The 18,668-nt window shown below is 50.9% G+C and overlaps 9 protein-coding genes across 9 annotated transcripts; 5 read left to right on the top strand and 4 right to left on the bottom strand.

The window, feature by feature from the left end:
- Positions 1-44: 44 nt before the first annotated feature.
- N7533_007885 (Fusarisetin A cluster transcription factor) lies at positions 45-2,093 on the bottom strand (the record flags this gene model as incomplete). The annotated part of the gene is made up of 1 exon (XM_057104535.1): positions 45-2,093. One exon carries the CDS (start codon positions 2,091-2,093, stop codon positions 45-47), a length of 2,049 nt encoding a protein of 682 aa, XP_056959492.1.
- Positions 2,094-2,610: 517 nt separating this feature from the next.
- On the top strand, positions 2,611-3,499 carry N7533_007886 (uncharacterized protein; the record flags this gene model as incomplete). The annotated part of the gene is made up of 2 exons (XM_057104536.1): positions 2,611-2,893; positions 2,985-3,499. 2 exons carry the CDS (start codon positions 2,611-2,613, stop codon positions 3,497-3,499), a joined length of 798 nt encoding a protein of 265 aa, XP_056959493.1.
- A 526-nt stretch (positions 3,500-4,025) lies between these two features.
- sac6 (fimbrin) lies at positions 4,026-6,199 on the top strand (the record flags this gene model as incomplete). The annotated part of the gene is made up of 4 exons (XM_057104537.1): positions 4,026-4,048; positions 4,131-4,341; positions 4,428-5,122; positions 5,185-6,199. 4 exons carry the CDS (start codon positions 4,026-4,028, stop codon positions 6,197-6,199), a joined length of 1,944 nt encoding a protein of 647 aa, XP_056959494.1.
- Positions 6,200-6,475: 276 nt separating this feature from the next.
- Positions 6,476-7,470, bottom strand: N7533_007888 (dienelactone hydrolase family protein; the record flags this gene model as incomplete). The annotated part of the gene is made up of 4 exons (XM_057104538.1): positions 6,476-6,678; positions 6,750-6,873; positions 6,959-7,281; positions 7,383-7,470. The coding sequence occupies 4 exons, from the start codon at positions 7,468-7,470 to the stop codon at positions 6,476-6,478; spliced, it is 738 nt and encodes a 245-aa protein (XP_056959495.1).
- A 1,432-nt stretch (positions 7,471-8,902) lies between these two features.
- On the top strand, positions 8,903-10,009 carry N7533_007889 (uncharacterized protein; the record flags this gene model as incomplete). Its single annotated transcript, XM_057104539.1, has 3 exons — positions 8,903-9,129; positions 9,272-9,407; positions 9,482-10,009. The coding sequence occupies 3 exons, from the start codon at positions 8,903-8,905 to the stop codon at positions 10,007-10,009; spliced, it is 891 nt and encodes a 296-aa protein (XP_056959496.1).
- A 253-nt stretch (positions 10,010-10,262) lies between these two features.
- On the bottom strand, positions 10,263-11,819 carry N7533_007890 (aminopeptidase P family protein; the record flags this gene model as incomplete). The annotated part of the gene is made up of 3 exons (XM_057104540.1): positions 10,263-10,463; positions 10,591-11,575; positions 11,662-11,819. 3 exons carry the CDS (start codon positions 11,817-11,819, stop codon positions 10,263-10,265), a joined length of 1,344 nt encoding a protein of 447 aa, XP_056959497.1.
- Positions 11,820-12,101: 282 nt separating this feature from the next.
- N7533_007891 (uncharacterized protein) lies at positions 12,102-13,571 on the bottom strand (the record flags this gene model as incomplete). Its single annotated transcript, XM_057104541.1, has 1 exon — positions 12,102-13,571. The coding sequence occupies one exon, from the start codon at positions 13,569-13,571 to the stop codon at positions 12,102-12,104; it is 1,470 nt and encodes a 489-aa protein (XP_056959498.1).
- A 571-nt stretch (positions 13,572-14,142) lies between these two features.
- Positions 14,143-15,807, top strand: N7533_007892 (BCS1 and AAA domain-containing protein; the record flags this gene model as incomplete). The annotated part of the gene is made up of 1 exon (XM_057104542.1): positions 14,143-15,807. One exon carries the CDS (start codon positions 14,143-14,145, stop codon positions 15,805-15,807), a length of 1,665 nt encoding a protein of 554 aa, XP_056959499.1.
- Positions 15,808-16,460: 653 nt separating this feature from the next.
- N7533_007893 (Zn(II)2Cys6 transcription factor) lies at positions 16,461-18,535 on the top strand (the record flags this gene model as incomplete). Its single annotated transcript, XM_057104543.1, has 2 exons — positions 16,461-16,592; positions 16,679-18,535. 2 exons carry the CDS (start codon positions 16,461-16,463, stop codon positions 18,533-18,535), a joined length of 1,989 nt encoding a protein of 662 aa, XP_056959500.1.
- Positions 18,536-18,668: the final 133 nt, after the last annotated feature.

Raw genomic sequence — 18,668 nt, forward strand, 5'->3', positions numbered from 1 at the left:
GTGTTGGCGGGTCGGAGATGGACCCGCATGATGTAAGAAGCAAGCTAGCGTGTGATCTCCGGTTCCAGAACCAGAACTGAGTCCAACAAACTCCAATCTAAACCCACGCCTTCATCACCTGCTTGAAAAGGGTCCAACCAACCGAGGTAGAATGGATCACTCTCACTCTGTGACAGCAATGGTGGGCCCCGTGACTTGATTTCAGTCGTCGATTCTTGATTTTGCTTGTTCAAAGTGGTCATGATCGCCTGTGCGACATACCGCGCATCTCGACTGGCGGGGGATTTCTCAATACAGATGGTATGGGCCTGCCTCAAAAGGGACAGGATTGAATCTGCAGTCGCAGGATCAAGGACCGATTGACCGGGATTCAAGTTCTTCCCACGAGTATGAATATGGATCGCCAGACAAAGCACCATGGCCCCTAATAGAAAATCATTCATTGTGAAATTAGTGAGCATCCACCGTTCTCGATGGAGTTGACCACCAGATGAAAATTCTCGATATATCTCGATGAACTGGCTGACCAGTCGCTGGCCCGCCTCCACGCAAGATCTCGTACTGAACAGATTTCCTCGAGTCATGTACTTGCGATGAAACACACACAGGCTCTTCAGATAGATAAATTCCACGTAGATGCGAGTCATCACGAGAAATGGGGGATCAGAGATCGAGTCCGCTAGAGGACGCGTTCGTAAAATTTCCGGGATAGTCGTATACATGCGCCGAATTTCGTTGTCGAGTTGCAGGATCTCGGGTTCGGATTTCTCCGTGAAGCTCAGCGTATCGCGACATACTTTTCCAAAGCTGACCATCTGGCGATCCTTCACAATGAACCATAATAGACCGATAGCTTCGGTTTCGGAGCGAGAGGGTGGTAGAACCTGAGTGTCTTCGTCAAAGTCGGAGTCTAACAGGTTTCGCGGTGACCGCGTATCACAGTTCTCGGGACAGATATTGCTAGGAAGACCCAGCTGGAAAGAAACCATGAGATCAATCTGTATACAAAGGGCCCAGAAACGCCGACGCATTTCCCCTTCGAACACACTCATAGAAGACCCTAGGGAATCTGGATCTCGGTGGTATCCCATCTCGTATGCCATTCGCACAATCATGCCAAAGATAGCACCGACTTCCCGGGACGGATCAAGACTTTGCATATTAATACAGTGCGCATAAAGAGTCAAGGCTTCAAGCACATATCGCTGTGGCCGATGGTATTCGCCCTTGACGAGACATTTCCCCGCTGCTTCTTGGAAGTGGGAGACCTCGGCAAGGACATCTTCTCGTGTCGTCGGGGCAATTCCAACGGTACCGCGAACCATACTCGCCACTGAGCAGATAGAGAAGAGCATTGACAACCAGAGAGGATTCGAAGCTCCCGGATCTTCCCAGAATGCGCGATACTGCCGCTGGAACTGAAATGTATGAATGAAAGGAATGATAAATGTTTCTCCTTGGAAGTAGACAGCGAGCAGCCGGTCGATTTCGATCTTTGGAGATAAGTACTGCGAGATGATCGTTTCCATAGAGTAGTTGCTTGGAGATCCGAATATAATCATATCCCTGCCGATGGCCGGTGTTGCCGACGACCTACTACCCGAATCAGGCTCGGGAGAGTCATCGTGCTGGCTTAACGCGGCTCTCAAACCTTGGATATCATCAAGTATTGCAGACCAATGAGTCGAGCCAACATATCTAGCTCTATTTTCGCCATCTGCGATCTGAGCTGGTACCCGTGGATCGAAACCATTTGATTCAAGTCCGAGGAGAGGCATTGGGTGGTTGACGGAAAGGTTAGATGAAGCAGAGGTTGAGGTTGAGTCTTGCATTAAACCCTTGACCAGTGACTCTAAATGCGCAAGCCGATCCTCCGCCGTATCGGGCTGATTGAGTCCGGGAAAAGTACGCTGATAGGAGCAAAGTGCTGCTTCATCTTTTCTTTCACACGAGCCACACGGTCTTTGAAGATCACAGCGAAGTTTTGCCTTGCGGCACTGGGTGCACACTTGGGATTCGCGCGGTCTTTTAGAGGCGCCACTTGCGTCCTTGCGGATTCGAAATTTGCCCGTTAGGTTGGAGAATTCCGACATATTTTCACATCATTGGATCGTGTTCAATTATGGCTGGAAATTTCCATAAGGACTGGGCCGAAAGAGGTGATGCCTGCCCACCTGCTCCTGCCCCGCATTAACGATGTTGCCCATGGATCCTCCAATCCGAATGCAGGTGTCTAGATATTGGGCCAATGTATGAAGGAATGAGATAGAGCCGTTCAGTCACATAGCTGTCGACTACGGGTAAATCATTCCATGACCCCAGAAATAAACTTGATATCCCCCAAAGGAAATTCAACTCGGCCGACCGAATTTCCTTTTTGGGATAGCTCGGCGTTATGAGGCTGGATTCTCCGAAATCCTCTGGTCCTTCCAAGATTTCTATCCTTCCTCTGAGCCAATTCAAGTGTGATTAACGGAGAATTGGCGTTTATCGCCGGGAAAATAGGCCATGGCAGGTCGTCCTATGTTGGTATTTAAATCAACGTCTTGGATCCCATCTCTGGCTGTAGTTCACATTACATTCATAATTTCTTCGTCATAGGTCTCTACAATGTCTACCCCTATCGTCTTTATTACCGGTGCCAATACTGGTCTCGGCCTAGAAATCGTCAAAGCTTTGTTTCGATCCTCCAAGGCATATACAATTCTGCTTGGAGGGCGCAGCATAGAGAATGCCGAGGCCGCAGCGTACCAGGTACGGGAGGAGTACCCCAACAGTAGTGCAATTGCCGTACCGATACAGATCGACATCGAAGACGATGAGTCGATCGAGAAGGCGTGTGACTACATTCGCAGCCATTATGCGCGAGTGGACGTGTTGATCAACAACGCAGGTAAGGCTGCCATTAACTCTGACCCTGGACTAGGTGTAGCAGCACTCAATGGCTAGCCTTTCCCCGAACTAGTGAGCTGACAAAGACATAGGCGCTTCCTTTGACCAGCAATGGAATCGAAATGGCGCACCGACGATGCGAGAGATTTGGAATCGCTCGTGGGATGTCAATACAACGGGGACTCACATTCTGACTTACACCTGCGCACCACTTCTGCTCCAATCGGCCGACCCTCGACTCCTCTTCATCACCAGTGGTACATCTACTCTGGGCGAGAGTGATAACCTTGCGTTAGGAATCAATCGGTCTCCGGAGAAAGGGTGGCCTAAATCGAGTCTTCTGATCCCGGCCTACCGGTCCAGTAAGACTGGTATGAATATGATGATGCGCGAATGGAGGCGTATTTTGAATGAAGACGGAGTCAAGACATGGTGTGTATCGCCGGGGTTTCTGGCGACAGGACTAGGCGGCGATCAGGAAATGAATCAACGGATGGGGGCGATTGATCCGACGATTGGCGCGGAGTTTGTGCGGGATGTTGTGGAGGGGGCGCGGGATCAGGATGTTGGGCAAGTCATTCGTCGTGATGGTATTCAGCCGTGGTAGTAGACATGGTGGAGGGAGAAGGGAGAAAGAATGCTGGTGCCTTTACAGTAGTAGTAGTAGCAGCAGTAGTAGCAGTAGTAGTATTAATAGTATTTCTCTCCAATATCCTCGACGTCATTGTAGGCAACAAGGGCGAGTTGGGGGCGTAAGTGGAAAACAGGAAGGGGATACGAAGGAGATACTTCTAGTTTGTAGGTAAATGCCATATGCTGTAGAAGTACTAGCCCTGCTGACGCGGAGTTGCCGGAGGTAAACAATACACGTGAATACGTAATATTACGTACTTGGTGGCTCACCCCACCTCTCCGTTCTAAGGTAGTCGTATTCGTAGCCTTGAGGGTTTAGCCTTCCTTGCACTGCCCTTCCTGTGCCCAATCCCTTCTCGGCCCTTCTTTTTCTTCTCTTCCATCACCCCAGGGAGTCTCTGTCCCTTTTCTATTTCTCCTTGCCCCTCCCCCTTCCCCCTCCGTCGAGCCAAAGCTCTCCCACCGCTTGCGCCCGAACGGCTTACCCCTCCACATTCATCATGAATGTCCTCAAGCTCCAGAAGTGCGTATTTACCAGATCCTATATGCAAGCGCAATTTCCCAACAACCCATTGCTAACCGGTTGCGCCTTTCTTTCAATTTAGGCGGTTTCCGCAGCTGGACCAGGGCGAGATTTTCTCCCTCCAGGATGCTTTCCGTAAGCTCGATGTCGATGACCGCGGCTACTTGGACGAATCATCCGCAATCAAAGCCACGCAACAATCCGAGCGCCAGCCTTATGACGTTGTGCGCCAGACCTTGAAAGGCGTGGAGCTGGATAGTTCTCGCCGCGTGGAACTCGAGGATTATATCGATGTACGTGGTCTACCAGCTTACGCTTACCTACCTATTTGGGCTTGCTTTGCTTGGAATATATGGGACCCTGAACTAACAATTACCAGCTCGTTGCTAGGCTGCGCACTGGGCCTGCGACCGGCGCTCCGGGCGCTTCCCCCGCTGCTGTGATCCAAGGAGCTGGAGCCGGTGCTGGCGCCGGTGCTTCCCGCCACGTTTCCAAGGGAAGTGTCGGTGGTAAGATTCACGTCCAAGGATCCTCGTCCAATGTCACCCACACGATCAACGAAGATGAGCGAACCGAATTTACCAGACATATCAACGCTGTTCTGGCCGGTGACCCCGACATTGGCGACCTCCTGCCCTTCCCCACCGACACATTTGAGATGTTCGATAAGTGCAAGGATGGTCTGGTGCTCGCCAAGTTGATCAACGACAGTGTCCCCGACACCATTGATGAGCGTGTTCTGAACAAGGCTGGCAAGAAGATCAAGCAATTGAACGCTTTCCACATGACCGAGAACAACAACATCGTCATTAACTCCGCCAAGGGCATCGGCTGCTCCGTTGTGAACATTGGAAGTGGTGACATTATTGAGGTTCGCGAGCACTTGATTCTGGGTCTTATCTGGCAGGTCATTCGACGTGGTCTGTTGGGCAAGATTGATATCAAGCTACACCCCGAGCTGTACCGCCTTTTGGATGAGGATGAGACTCTCGAACAGTTCCTGCGCCTGCCCCCAGAGCAGATCCTTCTCCGCTGGTTCAACTACCACCTTAAAAACGCCAAGTGGGATAGACGGTATGTGCTTCAAAAAATGCAGCAGCGAATTAACGGCAAATTCTAACAATAATCTGCTCTAGGGTATCCAACTTTTCCACTGACGTCAAGGACGGTGAGAACTACACTGTTCTCCTGAACCAGTTGGCACCAGAGACCTGCTCCCGCAGTCCCCTGCAAACCCAAGATCTGCTCCAGCGTGCGGAGCAAGTTCTTTCCAACGCGGACAAGCTCGACTGCCGCAAGTTCCTGACCCCGACATCCCTGGTCGCAGGAAACCCCAAACTCAACCTTGCCTTCGTCGCCAACCTCTTCAACACACACCCCGGACTGGACCCCATCACCGAGGAGGAGAAGCTAGAGGTGGAAGATTTCGACGCAGAGGGTGAGCGCGAGGCCCGCGTTTTCACTCTCTGGTTAAATTCCCTCGACGTCCAGCCCGCCGTCAACTCGCTCTTCGACGACCTGCGGGACGGAAATGTCCTGCTGCAGGCCTACGACAAGGTCATCCCCGGCAGCGTGAACTGGCGCCACGTCAACAAGCCCCCCGCCCACGGCGGCGAACTGATGCGCTTCAAGGCCGTCGAGAACACAAACTACTCCATCGAACTCGGAAAGCACCACGGCTTCTCACTGGTCGGAGTTCAGGGCGCCGATATCACCGACGGCCAGCGCACCCTCACCCTCGGCCTAGTCTGGCAACTGATGCGCCGCGATATCACCCGAACCCTATCCGCCCTGGCCCAGCGCCTCGGCAAGCGCGAGATCACCGACGCAGAGATGATCCGCTGGGCAAACGACATGTCCAAGAGCGGCGGCCAGTCCTCCGCCATCCGCAGCTTCAAGGACTCATCCATTGGAACGGGCCAGTTCCTGCTGGATGTGCTTAACGGTATGAAGAGCAGCTACGTTGACTACGACCTTGTTACGCCCGGACGAACGGACGAGGACGCCTACGCCAACGCCAAGCTCAGCATCAGTATTGCTCGAAAGATGGGCGCGACCATCTGGCTCGTGCCGGAGGATATTTGCCAGGTTCGCTCGAGACTGGTCACCACCTTCATTGGCTCCCTTATGGCTACGCATGAGAAGATGTAGATTGCACCAGCACTGAACTGTCATTTCTTTACCACATATCCACTATCCTATTTCCCGCGAGACTTGCCCGGGTTAGCTATAGCTACGCAAAGTACTAGTATGCCGGGCCATGGTGTGTTATGGTCTGGCCTGCAAACACAAACAAATACCTGTTACCTTTTTTGATTCCGCATATCTGACTTTGGCGAACGAGAGGCTTGCCTGCATGTCGAAAATTCCATTTCCATCAATTCCTAAGCATACCATCATACCTTAGTACTAGTCTAGTAGCTCCCATCAAAGGTGCTGGTTAAACCAAACAACAGCCTGAGTAAACGCAGACTCCTTCGCAAACCGAACAACAGGCTTCGTGATATCAGCGCGAACAGCAAAGCCATGCTCCACCCCACTAAACAGATTAATCTGGTAAGCCTGGCCCGTTTTCACCAAGATTCCTTCCGATTCGTGCCTCTTGGCCGCCGGGAAAATCGCATCCGTTTCTGGGATCCCGTTAGATATCTTTTTCTCGAATAGTGAAAGGAAAGCAGCCCCGGGGCTAGGTAGTACTAACCAGCAGCAGCAATAGACAAAGGCCCCCGAATCCCAGCCAACTCATCCGCATCAACAAAACTAGGATGCGCAACGTACGCAACATCCACACTCCCAGGCCTAAGGAATCGAACAGCGTACTTGGCCTGAGAAACACCAAATCAAATCAAATCAAATCAGTACATAGTACCAGCGAACTCGTGGGAAGGAAAACTTGAAGTAACAACGTACGCCAAAACAATACCCGACAGCCCCAATCCTCTCACAGCCCATATTCTCCCTCATTTCCGCCAGCACGGCTTTCACGACTGGATCTACGCGCGGCGGCAGATGGCCCGGTGGACCATTGAGCCAGGCCATTAAATCGTAGTTGGCTGGACGGTTGAGCGGGACGGGATCGTTGTGGAAGAGGTCGGGCATTACGACTAGGTAGCCGTTTGCGGCAAGTTGGTCGGCGATTAGTTGGGCGTTTATGAAGCGGTGGCCGATTACGTCTGTTAGGAAGAGGATTGCGCGGGTGGTTTTGGTGGGTGGGTGGGTTATGTAGAGTTCGACTGTGGTGGGTAAGTAATGGAGTCAGGTTGTTGAGGTGGGGTGGCATCTAGGAGTAGATAGAGGTGGGATTGGTTAGGTTCCCAAAGGACGGGGGACATACCATCGCCGAGTTGTTTGAATGAGCCTTTTGGGTTGCCTTCGTGCGTCACGCCGATTGTGCAGCATGCGGCGGGGGGGTTGGATGCCATGATTTAGTTGGTGTACTGGAAGAGGTGGAGGTGGGAAGGATTGAAAGTAACTCTAGCGATGGAAGATCAATGTTGGTCAAATGCGGGGGTTCCATTCTTATATGCCGATCTGATCCGATCTAGGCTACCACGGGGTACGTACTGGTATGACTACTAACTATGTACGGAGTAACTAACTATGGAAGCAATGATGTTGTTGTTCGGAGTTAGTCGGAGATAAAGAAGTGCTAAGAAGGGATCTACGATGTTGGTTTTTTTTAACCTATTATGGTACAGGGGTGCGAGAGCGAATGAATTACGAGACATGCAGTATCGAATGATACTACCTCGACCAAAAGGCACTTTAGTTCACACGGCTACTAGTAAGCCATTGACTGATAAACGATTGACAACCATCCTCTTGACCGCTATCTGAATTGATATCAAAGTCGTCGTCATCGGAGCTTTCAATGTCGATCCAGGAATGCCGATATAAAGCTTTTCATTTACTGGGTACCCTGTGGATCTAAGCCAACCGAAAATTCCGCGAGTTGAGGTCTCCGAAGCTACGTGGGAAAACAAGTGTGAGCCATTTTGTGTTGGGGAGTAGTTTTCCTTATGTTTCTGTGATCGGAAGCTCAGCACCAGGCCATTCTTGCAGCGGGGCAGAATTTGATATCTCCACTGTCAAAGGGTTGTGAACAGCCAGCAGAATATCCAAAGATGTTGTTTTCGGTGCGAGGCAACATGGCCCATGTGATGTACTAGTAGCACAGGTCGATTGTCCAGAAATAAGGAGACCAGCCTGTTCCCTGCTCGATTCTCTTTCTACACAAGTAAAGGACAGCTCAGTGTCTTTGGAAATCAATCCATATCCAAGGAAAGACGTTGTTCTCTCGGGAAGCGATTTCACATCGATGGAAGAAGGTGGGAGACGAGGGGTTTTAGGAGCATTTGTCAGGTGGGACGACCATTCATATATTCATTTTGATGACTGGATTGCTAACAGCGGGCTCTTAGTTAGCCAGGCTGTAGTGGTACATCAAGACTGCAAATAGGGATGGTTCGGTTTCTGCAGGTTGAGCCTTGGGACAAAGGGCATATGACGTGGATACTCCATATAAAGTTCCTACTTTAAACATTAGTCCAATCAGAAAGTCTGGGGTAATTAAAATGGACCCAAAAATAATAATTAGAAAATAAATAAGGAAATTTATTTAGAAGGTGAACCCAAGATGTATTCAAGTCTACTACTAGAAGTGACTTACGCTGTTGGCACGTTTATTTGTGTCGGGCAGAGAAGACAGTGCGACGGCTTTTCCCCTTGGCTTCTCTGACACCCTGAAACCCCAGCCCCAACCCCAACCCCAACCCCCTCAACCTTCACACTGCCAGCGCCTTAGAAATCACCCCTCTGTACTCAAGTGCGCATTCAATTGTGACCTGACCCATCATGGATACCCCCAAAGTACAACTTCCGGGTCCCGGAACCCCAGTCGCGCAGAATGGGGCCAACTCCAACTCCAATGAGGTCGAGATGACCGAGAGCCATGATGCTGAATCGACAAATCAGATCGAAGAGACTCAAGCCGAGGATAATACTATGCCTGATGTGCAAGCCGAGACTGAGCCTGAAGCCCCCGCACCTGTGCAGAAGACTGCGGGGTTCAATTTCTTGAAGTAAGTGTTGCGATGTGGTTGCGATTGTTGCGGTAGTGAATGTGAATGTTATGCACCTTTACCCTTACCAAACGTCATCCCTCAGCAACATCAATGCTACTCTCCTCATATTCACAGTGGATGCTAATCTCACGCCCACTAGCTTCCTAACCTCGCCAATCGTCGAAATTGCCATCGGCGAAGATGACAACCAGACCATACTCACAGCCCATCAAACACTCCTCATCGAATCACCACTCCTCTCCAGATTCGTCGATAAATTCGAGGCATCAGGCCCGGTACGCACCTATCCACTTCCCTCTTCGAGCCAGGCCTTTCCACACTAGTCCACACATACTGACAAAAACCACAGCGCCGCATCGCCCTCCCCGCAGAAAACGCCGAAGCCTTCGGCTGCTTCCTTCAATTCCAATACACCCACGATTACACCGAAACAAAGCCCTCAACCCCGGCCGGATCTTCAGAAGTCGCAACCGCAACCACTGACAACACCGGCGAAGAACTCCTTCGCCATGCGCGCGTCTACACCCTGGCAGAGAAATTGGGCATGCCCGCCCTGAAAAGTCTCGCGCATAAAAAGATCCACTCCGTGAACAGCACGCCCAGCGGCGAGCTCGCATACGCCCGTTACGTCTACACCAACACATCCGATCACGACACTATGATTCGCAAGCCCATTGCTTCGTACTGGGCTGCCCGGAGCCACACCCTGCGCCACGGGATTGAAGAGGAGTGGAAGAAGATCTGTCTTGATATTCCTGAATTCAGCTTCGATGTATTGACTATTGTTCTGAACAAGAAGGAGAAGGCTAGCGCTAATGCTGAGGCGGAGGGGACGCCCAGGGGTCGGGTTGCTAAGCGGATGCGCAGTGAAAAGTAAGGATGGTAAAGAAGGCCAAGGTCATTTGCACAATTCTGTACAATTTCTATGAAATTATATGCTTGATACCCCATCACATTTCAAGGTTTCCTTGACTGATCTATGTGACTGATCTGATCCATGACCATGCTTTTGGATCGAATCGAATCCAATCGAATCGAACATCATTTAAACAAGACATTCAGATTATTCATTCTAATCATTAGAATTAGGGCCCGGGTCTATGAGAATCAGAACAGGCTATCTGCTCTATTTATTGGGCCAGAGCCTCAATCTCTGCAATGGCCTTGGGCGCCGAGGTCAAGTTATCATGACCATCCTTGGTGATGTGAATATTGTCTTCGATACGGACACCTCCGACATTCCAGTACCGTTCCAAGACAGCAGCATCAATGTACTTACCCGTCTCCGGATCATTCAGAACAGGATCGATAATGAAGCGGCAGAAATAGATCTGAAAAAAAAAAAAACAGATTAGCACAATTCTCCAATATCCGATGCAGCCAAAAGCAAGCCCCGAGTATCAACTTACACCCGGCTCAACAGTAATAACCGAACCAGCAGGCAACACCCCCCCTCACACGCAGATACCGAAACATCTTATCCTCATCCGCATAATTGGGATAACCACCGGTATCATGCGTATCCATACCAAGATAATGGCCCAAACCATGCGGGAAGAAAGCCACGCTAACACGCTTCACAAATAACTCCTCCTCCTCACCGCGCAAAATGCCCAAATCCAGCAAACCGCGAATAGCAACGCGGTGCGCATGCGCATGCACATCATCCCACCGCACCCCCTCCTTCAACATCGCAATACACTCATCCTGCATCCGCAAAACGATCTCATAGATCGCGCGCGTCTCGGCCGGAAACGTCCCGTTCAGCGGGACAACACGGGTGATATCCGCGCAGTAGGTACGATACTCGCCGCCAGCATCGATGAGCAAATTCCCCTTGCGCAACTTGGTCACCTGATCAACGAGAAACTCGTCATTCTTAACGTAATGCAGCGTCGCGCCGTTCGCTCCGCCCGCGAAAATGGGGTGGTAGGATTGTTCGCGGCATCCGTTTGCTATGCAGCCGGCCAACCAGGCGGCCTCGAGTTCACGCTCGTTTGTGGCGGCGCGGGCGGCCTTTGCGATGGCTATGTGGCCCTTGGTTGAGATGTCGTTTGCTTTGCGGAGGAGGGCGACTTCGTATGCGTCTTTTACGACGCGGGCGTCGTCGATGACTTTCTTTAGGTCTGTGCTGTTCGAGCTGGCGAAGGCGGCGAAGCTGATGTCCTGTGAGACTTGCTCGCCGATGGAGAAGGCGACGGTCTTGCCGGCGTGGGCGCTGGCGATCTTGGACAGGGTGCTGTTCACGTCTGTGGTGTATTGGACATGGTCTACGTCGTAGAGGTTGGCGGCTTCTTCGAGGGAGAGGGGGAGACCGGACCAGATGACGGAGTCGGGGTCAATGGGGGGGATGAAGAGGGTTAGTTCATCAGCCTTGATGTCGTAGACCATTGAAGCGTCGGGTTCGGGGCATCCGGTTAGGTAGAAGAATGGGCGACGTTGTCTTATATGATAGTTAGCTTTAGCTTCTGCTTCAGCAGGTAGTAGCTAACGGCAAACAGCCAAGCTTCTGGTTGTGTGGATATTTACCTGAAGGGCATGGCCTCGTCATTGTCCTCAATTAGACGGGTTTTTTGCGCCTCGAGGTAGATGGCGCCGGCATCTTGGGCCTTGAGGGCTTGAGCAACACGGCGGGCGTGAGCCTTGCCGGGGTACTTGGCAGCGAGAATAGCGTCGACAGTTGCCATGATGAGTAAGATTGAATTGATACTAGAACCAGGAAAAGGAAAAGGGAAAAAAAAAACTTGACAGCTGGGGGAGGCGGGGCAACGTAGTAATTATTGTATTGAATGGATCCTCGGTTGCAACCGATGCGGGGCTCAACTGCCGGCTCTAAGCGGTCTGAGCTTTGAGTTTGATAGAGGAGTATAAAGAGAAGTATAAGAAGTAAATCATAACACATCAGAATTCACTATTAACATGGGATATCATTTAAACAAGAAACGCCAGAGAAAACTTATGCCCTCCTTTTAAATCTCCGAACCAGAGACATCCTCAAATTCCATTTCCCATTGATCGATCTCGGCAAATCTCAACGTCGCGGCGCGCAACTCGGCACTTGTAAAGCGACGCGGGGTTCTGTTTCCTGTATTTGTATCAGACTCGGCTTCGGAGTCAGGCACAGAAGACAAGGGGGACCCTGATCGCGATAGTTCGAATTCATTCTCTTTATCGACTCCCCCTTCTCCCCCTGAGCGCGAGTAAGTCGCTGCTGTCGGTCCTTGCTCTGACGCTGCACCCTTTTTGCCTCTGGACTTTCTCTGCTTCGGATTATTGAGCGTGGATTTACCCCGAGAATTCCGCAAAGGCTTCGGTTTAGCTGGGACGGAAGCTCCTCGCGATTGAGACCTCCTTGAGGAAGAGGGTCGACTAAGCTCATCCTCTTCACCGGATGCGGCATCGTGCGTACTGTCGTTGTCGCTATCATCATCAGACCCGTCATGACCGCCTGAATCTCGCTGTCTCAGGCGACGCAGCCTTCGCCGGGGCAGTAATTTGTTCTGCAGCACCGCGGTAGACAGATGGGCCGGGTCTTTGGGTCCTCGTTTACCCGAGACCAGAGGAACGACCAAGGGAGAACGCGGCGCCGTAGTAACAGTACTCGCAGGGCTACTGGCAGGCGGGAGGAAAGTTTGACTTAGTATATCGGAGAACCGTGGAGGCTGGGGCGTTTCTCCTGGCAGTTCGGGCTCGTCGGGGTAGGTATTGCGTGGAATTGGCGTAGCACTCGGCGTATCGTCAATTTGGCTAATATCCTCACCCTCGCCCTGGCTGGCTTCTGGAGCCGATGACCGAGGCACTAGTATCTGCACTTCTATTCTTGGTGCCCGTTTGCGCTTGCGCGAGCTCGCGGACGCAGAAGACGGGAGAGATTGCGATTGGGATGGTGAAGCCGCAGCCGAAGCCGACTGCGAAGCTGAAGGTGATTGGCCTTGCTCTGGTTTCGCCAATGATTTACGGCGATTCAGAGGCGTCGATTCATCCTGTGGACTCAATCCGCCCAGAAAATCATCGTCGTCTACTTCCGAAGACCCATCCTCCGCTTGCACCATGTGCAGAATACTTTGTTGGCGCGGTCGTCGACGGAAATTGCTCAGCATCGAAGTGTCGAAGCTTGGTGTGCCGGGGATTCGCGAGTTTGTATTCGTTTCTCCTTTGCGCCCCGCTACGGACATGGTCGAGGAGTAACCGCGTGATCGGGTTGGAGGTCGACTTGCAGTTCCTGGCCGACTGCCGGTTCCCGGACGGTCGCCGGTGGGCGATGACTCGATTGCTTGGTCATGGTTCTTTGCTAGAGGTGTTTGTCGCGGGTCGACTGAAGGGGCGCGCCGCGAGGCGGGGGGTGATTTTGCGGTCGTTTCATTCTGGTCAGGCTTGGGCGCTTTTGCCGCGGCTTTGGGCTTGGTTAAGCGATTTCTTTTGGGGGCTGGGCGTGGCATGGTTTCGTATGTGTTAAATATTTGGGATGGAACCCGATCAAAATTGTCGAGCCTGAGAAGTCGCGTCGGCCCTTCTTGGTTTGTTTGGGACGCGTCCCACGTGTGATAAGGTAACCTTTTTGCTTATCGTGTTGGTGCCTTGTTGCCTCACACTAAACTACATTAAGGTATTTACAGTCACTGGGTACATAGATAGTTATAGAGTATATCTTACTACTTCTCCTTCTGAGTCAATATCATAGAGTTCCGGAGTATCTAGTCAATACCATAATATTCCAGGGTATCAGGCAGCAGGCTCAGTCAAGCGACCCACATTGTGACCAAGTCTTCACATAGACGTGGTTGCCTGAAACCTTGAGTCGCGGGTTCCAAAAGCAGTGCCCGCTCGCCTTTATGACTACCTAGCCTAGCACTGAAAAAGGGAAGCACGATGCACTCCACTATGCCTTGGAAACCTTGGAAGATATGACTTCAGAGTCCTCAGGAAAAGAATTCTATAAAGAACACACACTCTGTCACATAAAAAGTTCTACTCCGTCAAACCATTCATCACTCGCCAAATACTCCCATCATGGCGTCCAATGGGACAAGTTCAATAGCAGATCCTGTTTTACTGGGGACTACTCTGCTGGATTCACTCATACCAGGCTCTCGCATCATATTCCACTTCTTCACATCATACCTTAAGATCGACATCAACGGTTATATCCAAATTCTGATCGGTTTCGCCCTACTCGCAGGGTGCATACAATATCTCCATCCTGATATCATGCAGAGGATCGGCGATCTCATCATCTCAACGGCAGAAATACGCATGGAGGATGAAGTATTCGCCTACATGATGTACTGGATCTCCCGCCAACCCCATATGAAACGTACTAGCCGATTTCTCGCCGCTATCAAATTCAAGCACGACCCCTGGGACGATTCCGATGACAGTGATAGTGAAGGTGAAGCCAGCGACGATGAATGCTGGGACGAGTCAGAAAGTAAATTGACCACCTTCGACGATTACTGGGCCAAAATGATGAACCGAGACAAGTACAAGGCCATCAATTTCACCCCATCCGAAGGCTCTCACTACTTCCGGTACCGGGGCCGTCTCATCAAGCTTCGTCGTAAACAGGAAAGGAGCACATCTCGCGATCTTGGCAGAAGTGAGCGACTGTGGCTATCATGTTTTGGAAAGAACCCGGAAATTCTCAGACAGCTGTTGCTAGAAGCACAAAAGACCTACATCGAGCGCGATGGTAACCGCACTCTGATCTACCGTGCAAGGCGCTATTATGAGCGCGATTTCCACTGGATGAGATGTATGTCGCGGTCACCGCGTCCGTTATCAAGCGTCATTCTCGAGCAGGCACAGAAGCAGGAGTTTGTCGATGATATGCGTGAATACCTTCACCCGCACACTCGCCGTTGGTACTTTGATCGTGGAATTCCGTACCGTCGTGGGTATCTGCTACACGGTCCCCCTGGAACTGGCAAAACGAGTCTTTGCTTTGCGGCAGCGGGATTGTTGGGATTGAAGCTCTATTTGCTGAATCTGAAAATGAATGGGCTGGATGAGGATTCTATGTGTTCGTTATTTGGGGACTTACCACGGCGTTGCATCGTGTTGCTCGAGGACATTGACACTGCGGGAATTACCCAAACTCGAGGCAAAACTGTTACCCCTCGGGATGCGGATGATCATGTCGTTCCTGCCTCCGAGACAGAGAGTTCTACTGAAAATGTCTCTGATGACTCTTCGAGAAATAGCATCACTTTGTCTGGACTGCTGAATGTGATTGATGGAGTGGCTGCTAGCGAAGGTCGGATCCTCGTCATGACGACCAATCACCTTGACAAGCTGGATCCAGCTCTTCTCCGTCCAGGCCGCGTGGACATGTCCATCGGCTTCGGGTATATGTCGGAGAATGATATCAAGGAGCTTTTTGCATCGATGTACAAGTTGAACGGAAGTGATCGACCATGCGCATCAAATGGCCAACAGCAAGTCAAGGGGGAGGTACAAAACGACGAGAATGCGACAAGAAAAGGGGAAAAGCGAGATATTTCACTCGATACTCAAACTTCTGATCTCTGCGCCTCATTCTCCCAGGTGATCCCAAGCGGCGAGCTTACTGCTGCGGAGATTCAAGGATACCTGCTAAACCACAAGGACAAACCCGAAGCCGCAGTCGCAGGGGCCGCGAAATGGGTTGAAGAGATGCAGAAGAACAGGAAAAATTAAGAGCAAGATAGAATAAAGGATCATCAATAAAATTTCTGCGATACAAAAGGGAACAAGTCTACGGAAGAATGTTTGAAAATCATTTTTACCCCGGAATTACCAAATCAACAATCATTCTTACCACTATGATCATTGCAATTTAAATATAGACATCAATTAAATAGCCAAGATAATTCGCGGTAATTCAATGGTTACATAGAGATATCCACAAAGTAAGACTGACTCGCTCGTAAGTGGCCTGATCCTTTCTAGAGTATTGGCTTGCCCAACCAGCCACGGATAGATTCTCCGTGTGGTCTTTGCGCTCAGGCTTCCAGAATCCCGCACTAATCCTGCTTAGGATGGTCATTACTGGGACCAACCGACAGGAACCATTCGCTCATGCATATAATATCTCTTGCCTTCCGCCCCGCGCTTTGCTTCCCCCGATTTTATGCGGCTGTATGACCTTTTTTGTTTCGAGTCGTTCAAGTTCCCGAAGGATACTGTGACGCCAATGTGCCAACCCTGCCCATGGCTTGAATCGGTGCCAATGGCATGAATACATAACAGCAGATTATCTGTTGGAACTAGACCGACTTTCTATCGCAGATAATACCTAGAATCTCGCTTGGTTCGGTCCGGCTTCGACGGGTACATTCAATTCAAACATCATGTCACCACCCCCAGAAGGAGAGAATTTTGATCATCTCATCACCGGGAATGAAGTCAGCTACATATCAACCCAGAAAAAGCGCTCTAATTCAGATGCGACGGAATACCCTAGAAGAAGGGCAACAATTGCTGTAAGCACTCATGCTCCTCTCGCTCCGCCCGGGCGTGTGCCAGAGCCAGTGTATACAATCTGGATTCGACCAGCTAACCCACGCAGTGCCAGATATGCCGACTACGCAAGACAAGATGCAACGGAGCTCGGCCAAAATGCCAGCTCTGCTCAGATCTTGACGCCGAATGCGTATATCGCGAACCAGGAATCAAACTCGACGCAGGAGACAAATTGATCCTCGACCACCTAGCCAGAATCGAAGGCCTCCTTCATTCTAGCTTAATGGGCCCAGGCCAAAGATCACATCGATTAGCCTTATCCTCAACATCCCCAGCAACAAGCAACGACACCAATCTCGCCAACGAAGACCTGCTGATACCCAAAATCCCTAATAACAAGCTCTCAGCAGCAGGACTCGGCTCGTGGGTCAATCCGCCCCAAAACATCAGTATTTCCACAATGCCAAAGGTCCACACCACACCGGCATTGCATCTTCTCCAATGGCCACTTATCCGAGACTTAGTCTCGCGACCCTACGATCCGCAGAACTTGCTCCAACTCGAAATGGCCCGGGAACCGCTCCGCATGACGCCAAGCCCTACTGGCGTCGGAGTCCTCGATTTAGCAAATGCGCCAGCCTACGTACGAGCCTTCTTCAGCCACGCAAATATCTGGTACGCGTGCGTCAATCCATACACCTGGCCGCGATACTACCGGACCGCGCTCGGCAAAGGATTTCAAGACGGCCCTGTCAGTTGTCTGGTACTGCTGGTGTTGGCACTGGGGGCAGCGAGTCGGAATGGCAGTATTGCTTTTATTCCGAAAGATACGCAGGCGCCTGGCCTTGCGTATTTTGCGGCGGCGTGGAATCTCTTGCCGTCGGTCATGATGCGGAATTCGGCCATTGCGACACAGTGCATGGTTCTTGCTTCGGCGTACTTGTTTTATCTGGTGCGTCCTTTGGAGGCGTGGACTTTGTTGTCGAATGTGAGTATGAAGTTGCAGTTGCTTTTTGGAAATCCGAGTCGTGTTCCTGCGCAGTGGAAGGAGCTCAGTGTGAGGGTTTATTGGAATGCTTTGCTTTATGAAAGTGATCTCCTGGCGGAGCTGGATCTTCCACATTCTGGAATTGTGCATTTCGAGGAAATTGTCGATCTACCTGGAGGGTTTGAGGAGGAAGAAGATGACGATGACGACGAAGATTATGATGATAACGGGGAATTAATTCATGACGACAATGCCAACGAGGATCGGGATCATCACCACATGACTGAAATGCTATCGAATGGACAAGGACAACAAGCAGGCCGAGACGAGCTCTGGTACTTCCTATCAGAGATCGCCCTGCGAAGACTCCTTAACCGAGTCAGTCATCTCATCTACCAAAAAGACAGCTCCCACACCCTCTCGTCACTCGGACCGATAGTTTCAGAACTGGACTTCCAACTATCACAATGGTACGAGAGTTTACCCCAACCAGTGCAATTCCCCCTCACACAATTACCATCCAACAACCCAGTTCAAACGGTCCTTAGACATCGCTACAACGCCTGCCGCACAATCATATACCGCCCATACATCCTCGCCGTATTCGAAAACGAATCCGTCGGCGCAGACAACGAGGTCCTAGAATGCTGTCGAAGATGTCTTGATTCAACGCTGCGCCAACTAGAACATATTACCAGTCACCGCGAAGGACATCTTCCGTATCTATGGCAAGGTGCGCTCTCGATGGTATCACAAGCCCTGCTTATCATGGGCGCTACGATGTCGCCGACTCTTTCGACTTTGCTTCCGCCTCCGTTGAGAGTTGATGCGATTATCTCGGGGGTTGTGGTTGAGGTCGAGAGATACTCGCACTTAGCGCCGAGCTTGAAATTGTCGGCGGATATTATTCGTGATGCGGAGCGAAGACGTCAGATTTGGTTGAGGTCTGCAGGGCAGAGATTATTTGAAAGCTGAGCGGGTCGGCTTACCTTCTGGATGCAATTCACAAGCTCAACTCTATAGACTCTCGTTATAAATAGGATGTAAATTTTCGACGGACTACTGATTATGTTTGTCCCTTCTGGAAGCACCAACAACTCCCAAGCAG

Source organism: Penicillium manginii (assembly GCF_028828005.1).
Source record: "Penicillium manginii strain IBT 31320 chromosome Unknown utg000005l:1.0-5665137.0:1.0-5668048.0, whole genome shotgun sequence".
Lineage (NCBI taxonomy): Eukaryota > Fungi > Ascomycota > Eurotiomycetes > Eurotiales > Aspergillaceae > Penicillium > Penicillium manginii.